The sequence below is a fragment of the Zingiber officinale genome, chromosome 6B, assembly GCF_018446385.1.
Source record: "Zingiber officinale cultivar Zhangliang chromosome 6B, Zo_v1.1, whole genome shotgun sequence".
Classification (NCBI taxonomy): Eukaryota; Viridiplantae; Streptophyta; class Magnoliopsida; order Zingiberales; family Zingiberaceae; genus Zingiber; species Zingiber officinale.
The window spans coordinates 44,150,086-44,168,855 of NC_055996.1; the positions used below are offsets into that span (position 1 = coordinate 44,150,086).

An 18,770-nucleotide genomic window follows, 5' to 3' on the forward strand; every position below is an offset into this window, starting at 1 on the left:
AACATGACAATCCTTATGAGCTCCTCTTGGGGACATTCTCAACCTAGCTTTCTATGACACAGTTTCCTTTTATAATCAACAACACACACTATAAGTGATATCATTTCCCAACTTATCGGGTTTATTGATTTATCAAACTAAATCTTACCTTTTGATAAATTAAAGAAATAAATATCAAATATATGTGCTTGTTATTATATTAGGATTAAGAGCGCATACTTCCATAATAACTGAGGTCTTTGTTCCTTTATAAAGTCAGTATAAAATAAACGACCTCAAATGGTCATACTCAATACACTCTAAGTGTACTAGTGTAATTATATAGTTAAGATAAACTAATACCTAATTACACTACAACCTTCCAATGGTTTGTTCCTTTCCATTTTGGTCGTGAGCTACTATTTATAATTTATAAGGTACTGATAACATTATCTTCTATATGTGACACCACATACTATGTTATGTACAATATAAATTAATTGAACAACTACAAATAAATGTAGATAATTTGACCAAATGTGATTCTTTATTCAAAATAAATGTCCACAAAAGCTTAGGCTTTCAGTATACACTTTAACAGATAGGACATGGGCATACCTCAAGTCACGACCGTGTCTCTCTAAAGGCCAAGGAGAGGCCATTACAGAAGCTACTAGGGAGGTGGTCGTGTGGATTTACATGGTCATACCTCCCTAGAAATGAATAACAAGGACACGCCCATGCCTATAGGCACAGTCATGCCTCATCTAGTCCAGTACTTCAAGAAATGGCCATGTCTAGGAGACATGGCCTTGTCCCCTCAGATTTGAGTAATCAAGTTTTGGTCATGCCTAGTTAGCACGACCTTGACACGACCCGTGTCTCACGAGGCAGTGCCTTGCTTATAAATAGGGGATTTCTTCCCCTAATGAAAGTTCCCCTTAGGGGAGACTCTAGGTAAATATCCATACTCCATCTCTGCCTCCTTCGATAATCCAAGGTCACTTCGACGTCTCAATCTTCTCCAGATGCAAGGATTGGATCCAAAGATCTAGCATCATACTTGGATAAGCTTTCCTTCTCTATGCTCTCTTAAAATTGTTTAGGAAGCTTGTAATGTTTATGCCTTTGGGTTCAATTATCTTTGTCATGGAGTAGATTCCTTTGTTATAGGATTAAAGGAGTAATTGTAATGTGGGATTGATGAGAACTCTATGGATTTATCAATTTTCCTTCTAATGACATGTTTATGCTTTATATCTATTTAATTAAATGTATGTATGATGTGTTCATGCTTAATTTCCATATTTAATTGATTAAATGTATAGATTGCTCATCTCGTAAAGGAGATGCTCTAGATCATATGCTCAGAGACCTCGTGATAGGGGTTACTGGACTTTCAGGACATTACCTTGAAAGGGAGGGTAGTCATTTACACGAAAGGACGTAATTAGGCTTAATGGGTTGTTCCTTATTCTATGTTAATAGGTTTATTTTATAATTTATGATCATATGACCGAGGATCCCTAAGTGATAAAGGGACATTCTTTAACAAGAAATCCTAGGTTATCTCTACTACCCAGAGGCATCAGATAATTAAAGGAGCAACACTCCGACACGACCGTCATGGGGGAGTGTCAAGATTTAGTTAGAATTTCTATATTGTTTAAGGATAGAGTATTTGAGATGAACAACCCATAACACATTGATCAACATTACAATGAAATCGAACCCCTAGAACGCATACCTTTACTAGTTCTCCTTAAAGCTCTCTTTCTGTCTTTTACTTTCTCAACTTCAGTTCGAAGAACTTCAACCCATATTTCGATTGTCTAGCTAGCTAATCTTGTGAGTTCACTAGTGCTTATCAATCCTTGTGAGATTGATATTTTATTATTGATGATGTAGTCATACACTTGTGGCTGTATAATAAGTTTTTGGCATCATTGCTAGGGACTATTTGACATTCGTGAAGAACACTAAAGTTAGATTAGACATTGTAAATATTTGAACATAGTTTACACATTTATTTCCTTTAATTTTTTCTTGTTTAAATTTTACAATTTTAATTTCTGCACTTACATTCTTTTATATTTAGAAAATATAAATAAACTATTCATAAATTTTCTTACTCTTGTTTTCCAAGGTCAAATTCTGTAGGAGAATTACAACCTATAGATCTTGAGATTGAAAGGACCTTCAGAAGAAATAAAATATGCAAAAGCAACAAGAAGAGCAAGAAAGACAAAACATGGCAAACAAACCTCTCAAATATTATGCAGCATCGTATGATCGAGGTCACCAATCTAGAATCACCAGACCGTCTGTTGGAGCTAACAATTTTGAGATTAAGCCTGCAGTGATCATAATGGTACAACAACATCAGTTTGGTGGAGGCATACATGAGGACCTAAACAAACACTTAGTGGTTTTCTATGAATTTTATGGCACGATAAACATGAATGGAGTACTAGCAAATGTAGTCAAACTACTCCTATTTGGTTTTCCATTGAGAGATAGAGTATAAATCTAGCTCATTTCTTTACTAGGAAACATTATTACATCCTAGGTGCAGTGTGAGCAAGCATTTTTAGACAAATTCTACCCACCAAGCAAAATATCACATATGAAAAATTAGACTGATAGCTTCAAATAGACTGATACGGAATCACTATATGAAGTGTGGGATAGATTCAAAAGTATGCTCAAATCATGTCCACATCACGGATTGGAAAAATGGTTGGTGATTCACACTTTTTATAATGGAATCAACTATCAGACCATAGTGTCTCTTGACTCCATATCTAGTGGAGCACTCATGAACAAAAGTCTAGATGAAGCCAAAGAGATTATAGAGAGTGTGGTGCTTAATCATCATCAGTGGACATTAGAAAGAAGTGGAACAATTTTTCCTAGAAATTCAATCAAAATGCCCAGTAAATATGACCTTGATACTTTAAGTTTTATATCTGCGAAGGTTGATACTTTGTCAAAGAAGTTTGATTTATTGGGTTCCCACCCGGTGAACAAAATTATGGGAGTTTAGACTCTTGTGGAGGTACAGATCATATTGATGTGTGCAGCTTATATTCACTTTTATGTATATTTTAATGCACATTCAAGTACTTTATTTACACTTGATCTATGTACTTTTACACCTCTTATCATATTTTCAACATAATTACTCTTCTTTTATCGGAATTATGCTCTTTGTGTATTTTCTTGTTCATAGGATGTGCTTTTGGAGTGAAAACGACACTCATAGATGACTTAGTGAACAAATGAAGAAAAAGGGCTCAACCATATGGAATCCACACGGTTGTGCCACATGATAGAGGTGGAGAAGGCTCTTGCCGTGTGAATCTACATGACCATGCCACAAAGCAGAGCCAAAGCAAGCCCTGACCATGTGGAATCTACACGGCCATGTTAATGAAACAAAGAAGAAGAAGCCTACAGTCGTGTGGAATCCACATGACTGTATAAAATTTCTAGAGATGAAGTAGCTTCTGACCATGTGAATCCACATGGCTGTTAGAGTGTATACTGAAAGCCCAAGCTTTTGTAAACATTTATTTTGAATAAAGAATCACATTTGGTCAAATTATCTACATTTATTTGTAGTTGTTCAATTAATTTATATTGTAGATAACATAGTATATGGTGTCATATACAGAAGATAATGTTATCAGTACCTTATAAATTATAAACAGTAGCTCACGATCAAAATGGAAAGGAACAAACCATTGGAAGGTCGTAGTGTAATTAGGTATTAGTTTATCTTAACTATATAATTACACTAGTACACTTAGAGTGTATTGAGTAGGACCATCAGAGGTCGTTTCTTTTATACTGACTTTATAAAGGAACAAGACCTCAGTTATTATGGAAGTGTGTGCTCTTAATCCTAATATAATAACAAGCACATATATTTGATATTTATTTCTTTAATTTATCAGTGGGTAAGATTTAGTTCGATAAATCAATAAGCCCGATAAGTTGGGAAATGATATCACTTATAGTGTGTGTTGTTGATTATAGAAGGAAACTGTGTCCTAGTGATCTAGGTTGATAATGTCCCCAAGAGGAGCTCATAAGGATTGTCATGTTAAACCCTGCAGGTGGACTTAGTCTGATATGATGATAAGGTTGAGTGGTACTATTCTTGGACTAAGATATTAATTAAATGAGTTGTCAGTAACTCACTTAATTAGTGGATATTCGACATCTTAAACACAAGAAGAATAACACACTGATAATAAGAAGGAGCCCAAAAATGTAATTTGGGATTGGTGCGGTAGTTCAATAATAGTTCTTTAGTGGAATGAATTATTGTTGATAAAATTAAGTTGTGTGTTCGGGGCGAACACGGGATGCTTAATTTTATCGGGAGACCAAAACCAATTCCTCCTCTCGGTCCCTATCGTAGCCTCTTATTTATAGAGTACTATACCCACTTATACCCACCTTCATACCCATGTTGTAGGGGCCGGCCAAGCTAGCTTGAGGACCAAGCTAGGGCCGGCCAAACCTTGGTCCATGGGTGGCCGGCCCTAGCTTGAACCCAAGCTTAGGTGGCCGACCCTATTAAATTAGAAAAGAATTTTAAATTTAAATTTTTCTCATGTGGAAGATATAATTTATTGGAGAGATTAAAAATTAAAATATCTCTTTTATAAGTTTCTACAAAAGATTAAAGAAAGAGATTAAATCTCTTTCCTTATTTGTAGATTGGAAGATATTTTATTTTTCTTCTTTGTAAATTATTCACATGTTGAAAAATTAAAATTATAGAAATTTCTTTTTATCAACCATGAAGGGATTTAAAGGGAAATTTTATTTTTTTAAATTTCCGAAGACAAATAAGGAATTTTAATTGTTGATTGAAAATTGCCTTGTTTGCTCTCCATGAGTGGCCGACCATGACATGATCTATTAGGAAATTTTGTTTAATTTTTTCTTAATTAATTCGTGTTAAGGAAAGTTAAGGAAATTTTATTGTAATTAAATTTCCTTATTTGACAAAGCTAAGGATTATAAAAGAGGGGGTTTTGGGAGCCTTCAAGGTGAACAACCTCTATTATTTTTTTCCCTCTTTTCTTCCTTGGTGTGGCCGGTTCTTCCTTTTCTCTTCTCTCCATCCTTGTGGCCGAAACTTTCTTCCCTCTTGGAGATCAAGTGGTGGCCGGATTCTAGCTTGGAGAAGAAGGAGAGAAAGCTTGCATCCCTTGGAGCATTGGTGGTGGTTGAATCTCTTCATCCTTGGAGGTGCTCTTGTTGTGGCCGAACCTTGCAAGGAGGAGAAGAAGGTGCTTTGGTGGTTTCTCATCTCGGAAGATCGTTTCCCACACAACATCCGAGGTTAGAAGAGGAATACGGTAGAAGACCTAGAGGTTTTTACTTGCAAAAGAAAAGGTATACTAGTATTTAATTTCCGCATCATACTAGTTTTATTTCTTTGTAAAAATACCAAATACAAGAGGCATGCGATTTTAGTTTTTCGAATTAGTTTTCGATGTTGTGTTCTTTTATTTTTCTTTTCCTTGTGAATCGATTGTTCTTTTTGGTTAACCTAGAGTTATTTAAGGAAATTAAATATTAGCTTTCCTTAAAAGGCTTTGTCTAGGCGGTGGTGGTTGTTCCCATATCCAAGAAGGCCATGTGCCTCGCCATGCAGTCTTGGAAGCCAATTTTGGAAATTAATATTTAATGGAATTAATACCCTAGGTGATTTGGATCGAATGTGTTAAGTTCCGCAGGAGATCTAAGTCTAAACCTAAAAGAACAAATAAATTAAACTTAGGATCAAACGTGTTAAGTTCCGCAGGCGATCTGAGTTTAATTTAAAAGAGCACATGGTAGCTAGGAAAAGGTTTAGACCTTTGTACAAAATTTTTGTACAGTGGAACCATTAGGTTTTCCAAGTAGCAACCAACAATGGCCATGCCACCAAACCAGAGATAAGGTAGCATCTTGTCGTGTGGATTCCACACGGCCGTGGCATGAGCCATGATGGGCCCATGCCCAGCTCTAAGGGGAGTTCTTCCCCTTTTCAAGGGGAGGAAGGTTCGCCCCTTGTGGACATCCAACTTGGTCGAGATCTGGACTTCTTTCAACACTCTCTTGGATGATTCAAAGTCAAATTTAGCATCTCCATCACTCCGAAAGCTTGGATTGGATCCAAAGACCACTCTTCGTATAGGATAAGCCTTCTTCCCTTTCCTTTCTTGAGTTTTTGTGATTTTAGCTTAAATCTTTATATCTTTGGATTCCCTCCTCTTAGTTATGGAATAGATCTCTTGTTCTAGGATTAAAGGAGTAATTGTGATGTGAATTGATGTAAAACTCATGGATTTGCCAATTTCCTATCTATATGACATTGCTATGCATTGTATCTATTTGATCTTATGTGTGTGTAATGTGCTTGAGATTAATTTCCCTCTTTGATTGAATGTTTGTATAGACATACTAATCCCATAGATGGAATGCCCTAGATCATATAACCGAGGGGCCCTAGTCACAAGAGTATCTTATTTCTGGACATCTAGGGCATTGTCTTAAAAGGAGAAGTAATTTTTCATAAGGAAGTAGGGAATATTGAGTGTAGTGTGTTTTTGTGATGTATGACCGAGGGGCCCTAGTAATAGGGATATCCCATTATTAGACTTCATAGGAATCACTTCCATTTAGTAGCATAGGATATGGATTAAGATAGCATTCCGCCTTGACCTCCATGGGGAAGAGTTGGTAATGAATCTAACTTTCTACAGTGCACGAGAATAGAGGATAGGTGATAGGTAATCCATGATACATTGATTATCATCACAAAGAAACTGAACCCTTAGAACACTTCCCAAACCAAGTTCCTCGACACTCTTTATCTTTCTCTCTCTGTCTCCTACTTACTTCCATTTACATTTGTGTTTACAATCTTAAATCTTTCAATAGTTTAGCTATTTCACTATGCTTAGATTCTAGTGCTTATATCTAGTCCCTGTAGGATCAATATTTTTATTACTTGACGACACTCGTATACTTGCAAGCACACATCAAGGTTTTTGGTGCCGTTATCGGTAACTGCGCATATAACATTAGTTGATAAGCACTTAAGTTAATCTAAACTTATTTTCTTTCACATTTTGTAAATATTTCTGTAATTCTATTTTTATCGATATATCTTATATTTGCTTACTTTTATTTTTGCAATTTTCTTCCTACATTTTTAATTTTGCACTTTGAATTTTCTGCACTTTAAATTTTGTTTCTCTATGTGAAAACTCTATTTTTCTTTGCATTTAAATTATGAAATTAGAATTCATGTAATCCTATTCTTGCATGCAAAGATTTAATCTTGTAAGAGATCTATTTCCACTTGATCTTGAAATTGATAGAACCTATCGAAGAAGAATAAACCTGCAAAGACAACAAGAAGAATAAACATTATTTGAAATGGCAAACAAACCTCTTAAGGATTTTGCACCACCATATGCTCATGGGCTTCGTTCTATCATTATTAGGTCATCCATTGAAGTAAATAATTTTGAGATAAAGCATGCGGTGATTCACATAGTACAACAACATCAGTTTGGGGGTGGACCACATGAAGACCCACACCAGCACCTAGAGGTATTTTATGAGACATGTGGGACAATGAAAATGAATGGAGTCCCGGGCGAAGCAGTGAAATTAATATTATTTGGTTTTTCTTTTACGGATAGATCCAAGTTGTGGCTCACTTTTATGCCAGTAAATAGTATTACATCATGGGAGCAGTGCGAACAAGTATTCCTTGACAAATTCTATCCTCCAAGCAAAACGACACACATGCGGAATTTGATTGCCAATTTAAAACAAGATGATTCAGAGTCTCTATATGAAGCTTGGGATAGATTCAAGAATATACTCAGACTTTGCCCTCACCATGGACTGAAGAAATGGTTAGTCATCCACACATTTTATAACGGCATCAACTATCACACCAAAGTTTCCCTCAACACAGCTACTAGAGGGCACTAATGAACAAAGGTCTAGATGAAACTGAAAAAATTATTGAGAGTGTGACTCTTAACCACCATCAATGGGCATTAGAAAGAAGTGGAAGCTCCTTTTTTGGAATCCAACTAAAGCATCGGGGAAATTTGATATTGACATAGTAACACTTATGTCAACAAGGATTGATGCCTTAACGAAGAAGCTAGAATCAATGGGAAGCAGCAAATTGAATGCCATTGTAAGAGTGTGTGATGGAAGTGTGGAGCATATCCAAGAAGCTTACCCACTTGGGGTCATATCTTCTCAACTTGAGAATTTTGAGCAATACGATGCCATAGCAAACTTCAACCCCAAGCAAAGAAATTTGTACTCCAACACTTACAATCTGGGATGGAGGAACCACTCAAATTTTTCCTACAAGAACAACCAAGATGAAGGCCAACCCATTAGTCAAAGGAAAACCTACTAGCTGGGGCAATCACAAGGCTCTTTTCAACAATAATAATAACAACATCCATCACAAAGCTATCAACAGTCAAGAATTAAAAAGATGTTGGAAGAGGTCCACGTAGCTCAGATGAAAATAAAGAATGATCTCAAGCAACTTAATCAAAGAATGGAAAATTCTAGATTGCCAAATAACCCAAATAGCTTCTTCATCTACAATAGCACCTGAGGGTTTTCTAGGAAAAAAGATGTGAATTCGGTTAAACATTACAATAGGATTGAGCTCCAGAGCGGACGGACCTTGGGAGATCCCCAAATGACTGCTCTAAAAGGGACTGATACTCTAGAAGTGCACTCCCCCCTCATCTAACTTAGGTGAAACACAAAATGAGAAGGGGATCACCAAGAAGGTTGAAGAGACTTCTGTACCATCACCTCAAAGTCAAACAATCTCTTTCCCTCAAAGATTGGCCATGACAAAGAAAGATGAAGAATTCAGTAAATTTTTGGAGAAAATTAAGAGCTTTACATCATGGTTCCATTAATAGATGCAATTCATCAAATGCTAAATTTTGCTAAGCTTCTTAAAGAGATCACATCAACCTGAAGAAAGAAAGAAGGACATGAGACCATGGCTTTAACTGAGGAATATAGTGCATTGATTCTAAATATAGTACCACCCAAGCTACAAGATCCATGAAGCTTTTCTGTCCCTTGTAAGCTAGGGACTACTACTTTTGAAAAAAATTTCTGTGATTTTGGGGCAAGTGTAAGTCTCATTCTCAATTTTATTTATAATAAACTAGGTCTGAAAAACTTTAAGCTCACCACTATAATATTACAATTAGCTGATCATTCATACAGGTACCCTAGGGGTATAATTAAAGACGTACCAATAGAGGTGATCTATTGCATCATACCCACTGATTTAGTGGTGCTTGATATGGAGAAAGATCCTAAAATCCTGATTATATTGGGACGACCATTCCTTGCCACTACAGGAGCTTTAATTGATGTTAAAAATTACAGACTATTTTTGGTGATTGGTAAGGAAAGGTTAGAATTTGAATTGTCTAAAGCTTCTAACCATCTCAAAAATAGGGTAGATGCACACTAACTTAAGGAATAGAATTTCCATCCTCATGGGTAGCTGTCGGATGTCGTTCCTAGTCTGGCAATAGAGGAATGGTGTCTCCTAAATAAAAATTAAAAATATATATGCCCACCGAGGGCAAGGAAGAAGAAAGATTTTGAAGCACCAACCTAGGAGGGGAAGTCCCCCCTCCATGGGTATAGTCTGTAATGAATGGAAGCAGGATCGAGCTAAAGACCTAAAACAATCTATTCTTGGGAAGCAACCCAAGGATTCTTTTCCATTTAGTTTGCAATCTTATTTCTTTATTAGTTGTTTTATTCATCCTTTATTTTTTTTCAGGTGTTATACAGCTTCCACGAGCTGGCCATGATCCTCTCATGGGCATGGAGATGCTGGCGAAGTTGAAGAGGAGAAAAGACATAGAAGAGCTCATCCCTCACACACCTCAAGGAGCCGATCGTGTGACCTAACATAGTCATGTGAAGCTAGTTGAGAAGAAGAGGAACATGGCCATGTGGACATGAGGCTAGTTGAGAAGAAGAGGAACATGGCCATGTGAATCCACATGGCCATGCAAGGCTAGTTGAGAAGAAGAAGACCAAGGCCGTGTGACTTAACTTGAGAGGAAACTGGGTGAGGTCGTGTCATTTGACATGGCTGTGTGTCTCCAGCGGAGGAAAAAAAAGACCTAAATTATGTTAATTGACATGGCTGTGTGAAGATCCACCCAACTCGGTTGTGACTTTAAGACATGGTCATGGCTTGCCCGTGTCTGACACCACACCCACCCTACTACCTCTTTCTCCACCTCTTCTTCTCCATAATTCTTTTCCTTCACATCTCCATTCACCTCCTTCTTCATTCACAACTCTATTTCTTCACCAAGGATTCTTAGATCTCATCTCTTCAAGATCTAGATCTAGGTTTAGATCTAAACCTAAATCTAAGAATTCCTCTTCTAAACCTAAATCTAAGAATTCCTCTTCTTCTTCTTCAATCTCAAGCTTCCTCATCTCTCAAGATCTACCTCTTCTTATAAGATCTCTCTTCTTTCTTCCTTAATAATCACCTTCTCCAATGAAACTTTCAATCATGTCCACCCTTTTGAAGAGAATCTATCGAGGAAGTAGAGGTTCAAGCAGAGGAAAAGATCCAGGGAGGGACAAAGGCAAAGAAAAAGCAATTTCAAAGGGCAAAGGCAAGCAGAGTGCATGCGACGAAGGTAATGACAATGAGTATTATATTATTTTTAGAAATAATGAGCAAAAATATAGATATGATTTTCTTTTATTTGTACTAGATACTTAAATCCTTCCACCATGGAAATTTTAAGAATCAAGGAGGATGTTGATTGGTTCATTAATTCTTTTGATTGGAATAATATAATGTATACATTTCACCCAACATTTCCCCACCTTATCCTTGAATTTTTAAGCTCAATTGATATCCACTTCACTTTTGATGATAATTATATTGGTAAAATTAGTTTTAGATTGATGAACCAAGAATTTTAGTGGATACTTAGTTATTTCAATAATTATTTTGGTCTACCTACTGGTGGATCTTGTAGGTTTGTTTTAGTTTTTAGTTAGAATAGTTTGTGGATTTCTATTACTGGGTTAAATGATCCTTATGATCCCTCTTGAGCTAAGGTTTTACACATGGAAAACTTTGTATTTAGATTCCTCCACCGTATAATAAGCAAAGCTATCTTTGGTAGAGGGGAGAGTGATGGGGTAGTTAGAAAGTTGGAACTTTACTCCTTTTTGGGCAATGCTTAATAAAATTGACTTTGATACTGGTTTCCATTTTTTGCAAACTCTTGCGATATTTGGGAAAGCAACCTCTGGGTCAATAGTTTTTGGTGGGTTAATCACCCAAATAGCTATAAATTTGGGTTGCAAACTTTGTGATTGAGAGGTTATTCATGGCAATCACAAATCGATATCGATACTTGTATGGCCATAAAAATGATATGTCGGGATGAGATTGTCTTTGCTTTTTTGAGGGGGAATGGATTTCCAATACCTCTACCTTGCCCTGAGTGCACTATGATTTGCAACCCCTCCAACTGGGTTATTACTGATATAGACCCCAAGGTTCCCCCTTCCTCTTTTGAAATCCTTGAAACTCTAACAACTAGACATCCGTAGCTATCTGGGCATCCGTAACCTACTTGGTACTCTTTTGCCTATGATATGGGTTCCTCTAGATTTGATTTCTTAGATTTTTGTGCCTCTTTGGAATTATTTTATGAGAAGCAAGACTCCCAACAACACATGTTAGAGGTTCACATCAGATTGTCTACCAATCAATTAAAGGACGTACGAGATCATTTGTATTTTCAGCGGAATTTTCAAGGCCAGGTGGTCGAATTTATTTAGGACTATGACACTGAGCAAGTGAGGATGAGAGACTTTATGGATGACTTGGATATCACTAGACATCAAGTGGATACTCTTTACTACTACCATGAGAATATTGACTAGCTCCCTGGTATGTCTAGTTCCCTTCCGGATGAGGTCCTCCCATCCCCCACCTCCACCACTATATTAATTTCATCGAGATGATGAAAAGTTTAAGTTTAGAGGGGGGTGGGGGTGGGGGTGTACATATTCTGATTTCCTTCCTTTACATTTCTACATAATGTTTTGCTCTACGGAGAACATTTGTTTTCTTCTTCGATTGACACCCTTTCTAAATTTCTGGATACCTAGATGGTTGGGATGGACAAGTTTAAACCAAAGTTGATAGGTACACCATCCATAACAGGATTACTCTTATTATTTAGAATGTACATCTACAAAAGATGTGTTTTTAGTTTACTTTCATGTAATTGAGAGAGGAGTTAGATTAACTATGAATTATAGTCCTGCAATATCCTTATACTCATTGGGCCATAGTACTATCCACCTGCCTTATACCAACCATATATTTTTAGTTACTTTCCAAATTATTGTGTGATATCCTATATTAGTTAACCAACATTCTAGTTAAGGATGGAATGCTATCTGTAAAGGTGAGATTAGTAGGTTGGTAAATAAAGCATTCCCTTCAAGCATCTGACTGCCAACAAAAGTTGTCTTCATCATTTATTTAGTTGGATTGGAACCTTTATAGCAAGTTTTACGTACTTGGTAGAAATTGCTAGAGGAAGCCATTTTGTTCTTTCTCTTGTTTATTTGATAGAAAAATTAATATATGTTATGATATGCGAAGTTTAGTAAATACATATTTTAGTTATCTTTCATCGGACTTCTCGGATATGGGGTTCTGGAAAAGACATTTTCGTGCATCCTCAAAATGATAAGAAGAAAGATATGGTAGACTTTGGAGTTCAATGCTTTGTGTGTCAACAAGTGAAGACAGAACATCAGAGTAGCGTATTAGAAGAGTAGTGGGCCCCTAACCCACTGAGAGCATTAGAGATCAGTAAACTTATTTAGAATGAGTTTTGTACGTTGGAGAGTACATGATTTGATTTGGGTGATCATTGACTGATTTACCAAGTTTGACCAGTTTCTATTGACCCTGTAGACAAACTCTTTGGATTACTTGGTGGAGTTTCCAACAAGTTATCTGTATAAAATATTATTTTTGGAATAATTTCAGACGAACAGAAGGATGGAGTGCACCATTCACTAACCGAAGAACTTACTTCAATATGCAAGATGGATATTGAAGGTAGCTAGAGGATCATTTATACCTAGTGGAGTTTACCCACAACAATTAGCTAGATGGTAATGTTGATGTAGCAGTAGCATGTGGGTTTATAGCCCACAGAGTATTGATTTTTTACCTTAGAATAGATCCTTAAATAGTTATAAGAAACCCTTATTCTCTAATAGTTAAGACCTTCCATGCTATTAGAATGGATGAGTATAAGGGTGTATTGCATAGTTGTCACCTTAGATGAGGATATCATAGTATTACAATCTAAGTGATAAATTTGGGGCCCAAATTTTTATTAGTATGGAAGAATGTAATATGCTAAAAATATAGCTAAGGATTTAAAATAATTAAAGATTGATATAATTAAATTATTTTAAGTGAAATAAATATAATTTAGTGGATAATATATAAGGAAATAATTTTATATGAATTTATAGAATTTACTGAAATTTTTCTGAATTTTAAAGGAACAGTTTTAGGTTTTAATGGGTATAAATGGGAAAGAGAAAAGCCTATTTAGATATACCCAATTAAAGTGGAAGTTGATTAGATATATAAGCTTAGGTTTGTTTATCAAAACCTAAGTTCGTTAATTAAAAATCCAAGCCTTGCGCTCTCTTCCTCGTGCTCGCGGCACCGTCGTGCTCCCAACCCGACAACGACTGCTGCTCTCGGACAACCGACGCCACCCCTCCACCCCTTCCTCTTCCTCCTCCTCCTCCACTTCCAGTGACCTCAAGCACGTCTTCAACAAGTTCGACTCGCAATGACAAGATCTTATTTAGGAGCTCTCATTGTACTTGCGAGCCTCTGCCACCTGCCCTCCAAGGAGGAGCTCTGTCGGATGATGGTCGAGGCCGACTCTGATGAGGATGATTTTATCTCCCTAGAGGAGTCCATGGAGATCAACGCCCCATCGGTGTCAACCGACGAGAGATGTCCGCGTCTATCCTTCACTAGGCTCACGACGGTGCTATTCCACTGCGAGAATGACTGGTGCCACCCAACTGCTGGCGATGCTCCCCTGTCGACACAAGAAAACCAACGCCAGTGTTGCTCCTTCGTCGTTCCCCAGTAGATACCAGTGCCTTCGCCACTGCCACGGCTGGAAGTTGTAACTGATCGCAACCTTCGATGCTACAACTTCTCAAGCATGCCCACACATCTTACCATTGCTATCGGCCGACTCCACCTCGCCGTCTTAAGCCCAGGACCCATCTCGGCTATGATACATAGCCACTGCCTTCCATTTCCCTCTACTCGCCATTGCCGAAGAAGAAGGAGGCCAAGTTAGGTAACCATTTATCATTGATTAGATTAATGGTTAGCTTTGATTAATGATGGTTAATTAGCTTCATGTTAATTAGTAAGAGATTATTAACTGAGTAAATGAGATAAATTATAACTTATGTAGTTATGGTTTGAATAATTGATAGGTATTAGTTAAATAAGATTTCTTATTGAGCTACTAATTAGTTTGAGAATTAATCAGTTAATTTACAAGTTGGTAAATATGGATTGTTGACCTAACTATAAAGGATTCAAATTACTAAGTTGAATAGGAGCAAATAAGTTGATTAATTAATCAATAGGGTTTGATTATTGATTAATAGACTCTTAAGTACCCTGTATCCTATATTTGTAGGATTTGAGCTTGATGCGATCTCATGGACTTGAAGATGATTTAGACACACTACATTGAGGTGGATAAATCATGCTTATCTTCTTAATAGCTTTGATTTTAGTGCATGATTCTTTACTGCCATGTTTGATGAGGTTACAGTTACTCACCTACATTAAATTTGTCCTATATTACTGTTGGTGCGGTTAGCACTAATGATCTAACTCGAGTTTTGATGAATGACAAATCGGGTTAAGTTAGGTTTGTTGTGATCTAACACTCTAACCAAGTGTGCAGACGAAGTCCAGCTAGGTCGACGAGCTGACCAGATAGCTGGCGAGAAGTCCAGCTAGGTCGACGGGCTGACCGGATAGCTGGCGAGAAGTCCAAGCGGGTCGACGGGCTGACCGAACGCTTGGCGAGAAGTCCAGACGGGTCGAAGGGCTGACCGGACGTCTGGCAAGTAAGTAAGGTAAGTCACTGGAGAGGAGTGACTGTGAGGACACGTTCCCGGGAAGGGAACATTATGCGTCGATCCGGCTTAGATCCATTTTGGATATCTAAGTCGAGATCGTGACTAGATTACGGTCTCGGAAAGACGGAATCTAAGTCATACTTTTTATATTAAACCTATAAACTATGCTAACACTTTGTTTTGCAGTATATACCTTATCTATTTGCCTCGGACTAACCTTGTCTTGCAGGAAAGCTGTCTTCTAGAGAAAGGTGGTCCGGGCGCCCGGAGGGGATCTGAGCGCCCGGAGATCCGGGCGCCCGGGAGGTGAATTTTATCCAGATCGCGCGTCGCCACGTGGAGCTCGTTGGTTGGACTTGCCACGTCTCACCAGGGCGCCCGGAAGGGATCCGGGGTGTTAGTTAGAGCCCTAGAGACAATCATTTGATGATTGTATGGACTCATTGTATCATATTCTTATATATTAATAAAGGCATTTGTTTGGTTATTATACTTATTTGTATTAGTGCCAAATAGACTAAGTATAATAGCGTCCTTGAGTAGAAGGTTCATACCTATATCAATCGATTAGTTGAATCGATAGTGAGATGATATAGGGAACACTACTCTAAATCATTCCTAGTCGAGTATTAACATTCAGGGACATTGTTAATGTAATAAGACTAGCATGTAGGTCAGCTCGATGACTTGATCTCACAAGTCATGGATATAGAGATATCAAGCTGACACATGGGTATACATTGGAGAATGTATACTGAATGACCCGCCATGAGAAAGTATCATGGATCGTTATATGAGTGTCATATACTTTCTCATGTGGCTATTAGTATGACTATTAGTCCTTAGACCTGAAGTCACCATGGATCCCTACATAAGGAGTTATGTACTTTGGTTTCGTCAAACGTCACCCGTAACTGGGTGGACTATAAAGGCGATTACTGGGTATATAACAAATTATGTAGAGGGATGTGAGTGATGTAGATGGGATCTATCCCTCCCATATGACGGGAGCGACATCGGTATTCTTGATAGAGTGAGACCACGAAGTGCATGGCCATGCCCAAATGAGTCAATATGGGATATTGAGCTTATTTGATTTAGTGTGTCTACTTGGAGTTCAAGATTTAGATTGATTAGAGGATGACACGGTTTATGCCTCATATTGATCAATCTAGATGTCTAGGATAGAAGGACATTGTCACATATTGTGAGGAGTCACAATTAGTAGTCACAAGGTGATGTTGGATCTCAACATTTCTTGTAACTTGGGTAGTAATGATGTGTTGCTAGATACCGCTCATTACTTATGCTCCTAAATGGGTTTAGGGCATTGCCAACGTTACAAGAACCTATAGGGTCACACGCTTAGGACATTTAGATGGAGATTTGGTTCATATGATGAACCAAGAGGATTAGATTCATTTGATGAATCAAATTGGATTAAGAGTAATCCAAATTGGGCTAATTGAGTTAGACTCAAGTTGATTCATGTATTTAATGAGTCTAATTTAGATTATGACTCATTAGATCAATTTAATTTAATGAATTAGATTCATTATATTAAGTTGGCTTGAATCAAATGGTTAGATTAGATCAACCATGAGAGAGATTGAGTCAAGTTTGACTTGACTAGAGAGGAAGAGGTAGAATCAAGTTTGACTTGACTCTTTGCCACATCATGAGTGAGGTGGCGAGATGTGGACCAATGGTGTTGCTCCACATCATCATGGTTTGCCACCTCATGGAGGTTACAAGCCTCCATTGCATTTAATGTGGCCGACCACATTAAATGAGTATAGGTTACTCATTTGCCACATCATTAGTGAGGTGGCAAGAGGTGGACCAATGGTAATGGTCCACATCTTCATGGTGTACCACCTCATGGGAGTTACAAGACACCTCTTAATGGCCTCCACTTAATTGTAATTAAGTGGAAATGGGGGTTACACAACCAAATGTGGCCGGCCACTTTAGTGAGGGGAAGAAAATGAATTTTTGATTCAACTCCTCATTTACTCCTTTCTTCTTCCTCAAGCTCTCCCTCTCCCTCTCCTCTTTGCTTGGCCGAATCTCACCAAGGTGCTAGCACACCTTTTGTGTGAGGTTTCTCCACCTACGTGTCCGTGTGGATACTTCTAGAGGACCGACGCTTGACAGTCTTGAGATCCGGCAACTCCTTGGAAGAGCGGGAACGCGAAAGGGCGCGCAACAAGGGTAAGGTTCTCAACACATAGATCTAGGAGTAGATCTAAAGATTTTGACACTCGTATTTGTATTTCGTTTGGTTTTCCTTGCACGGATCTACGGCTTTGGGTGATTCGGGGTTTCCGCGACGCGAAAAGCGGTTTTCGCGGCCTGAAAACCCCAACAGTGGTATCAGAGCCACGTGCAAGGCGAGTACGAGTTTGTTTTTTGGTTTTATGAAAACTAAAGTTTCTGTAATTTTCTGTAAAATTATGATTTTTGGGTTTTTATGAGTATTTTTCTCGAGTAATCGAAGCACAAGTGTTTAGTCGCTTGTAGGCTTCGGCTACCGGAAAGATTTTTCCAAAACGGATTCGTTTCGCCCCCAAAATATTTTGGGACAGCGGGCTTGGGTGCCATTAGATCGCTTAGGAGCAACTCGCGATGGTTAGATCGTGGGTAGGGGTACTGCCCCTAACCCCGCAAGGGAATTTGCTCCGCGATTGCACCCGAAATCGCTAAAAACGAACCCGCCGGGAAGATTTTTCCGAAACGGCAATGTCTCGGCCCAAATCGTTTTGGGACAGTGGGATTAGGCGCTGTTGGATAGCAAAAGAACCCTCGCGATGGTTAGATCGCGGGTAGGGGCGCTGCCCCTGGCCCCGCAAGGGGATCCGTTCCGCGATTGCGCCCGAAACCGCTAAACGGGTCCGCCGGGAAATTTTACTCGTAAAATTGTAAAAATTAATTTTAAAATTACAGAAAATTATGAAAATATATAATTTTGAATTATATATTAATTTTGTGATAGTCATGGCCCAAAAATCCAATGTGATTGGATTGTGTTGTAATTCATAATACGGCCTGCGTGCCTTATGTGTTTGCGAGTGTTGTATTATATTCGCGACCTGCGCGTCGTGCCTTCTCTTATATTCTTGTTGTAAATTAGATTTAGACTCGAATGTAACTCGAGTTTCAAATTGTAATGTACAAATTGGAGCGGTGGAGGGTCCACACGAGACGGAGTTCCGAGGCGGGCACGAGCAACACAAGGTGGTCAAAGGGAGGAGCTTGGAGAAGCTGTTGACCCTAGGTTGACCAATCGATCTTCTCATTGGCTTGAGAAGATCGTAGTAGGGCCATGACTAAATCACAAATAGATTAATTAATTGCTTGTGTATGTGATGCATATTTAATAAGTAGTTAATTAATTAGTGCCTTACGATTAGATTAGATCTAAGTCGTGCACATGATGAACCCTTGCGATTAGATTAGATTTAAGTCGTGCACAAGATGCATCCTTT

At 38.1% G+C, this 18,770-nt stretch overlaps 1 protein-coding gene and 1 non-coding gene across 2 annotated transcripts; one reads left to right on the forward strand and one right to left on the reverse strand.

Moving 5' to 3' along the window:
- Nucleotides 1-7,797: 7,797 nt before the first annotated feature.
- LOC121993346 lies at nt 7,798-7,907 on the reverse strand. The gene has a single exon (XR_006115207.1). It is a non-coding gene; the product is annotated as a small nucleolar RNA R71 (small nucleolar RNA).
- Nucleotides 7,908-10,606: 2,699 nt separating this feature from the next.
- On the forward strand, nt 10,607-14,264 carry LOC121990945. The gene is made up of 3 exons (XM_042544987.1): nt 10,607-10,736; nt 13,127-13,198; nt 13,972-14,264. Exons 1-3 carry the CDS (start codon nt 10,607-10,609, stop codon nt 14,262-14,264), a joined length of 495 nt encoding a protein of 164 aa, XP_042400921.1.
- Nucleotides 14,265-18,770: the final 4,506 nt, after the last annotated feature.

Coding starts and splice junctions, on each gene's coding strand:
- LOC121990945 (XM_042544987.1), top strand. CDS start 10,607: ATGTCCACCCTTTTGAAGAGAATCTATCGAGGAAGTAGAGGTTCAAGC. Junction 10,737..13,126: donor GCAGAGTGCATGCGACGAAG/GTAATGACAATG, acceptor GAATAATTTCAG/ACGAACAGAAGGATGGAGTG. Junction 13,199..13,971: donor ATGCAAGATGGATATTGAAG/GTAGCTAGAGGA, acceptor GATCTTATTTAG/GAGCTCTCATTGTACTTGCG.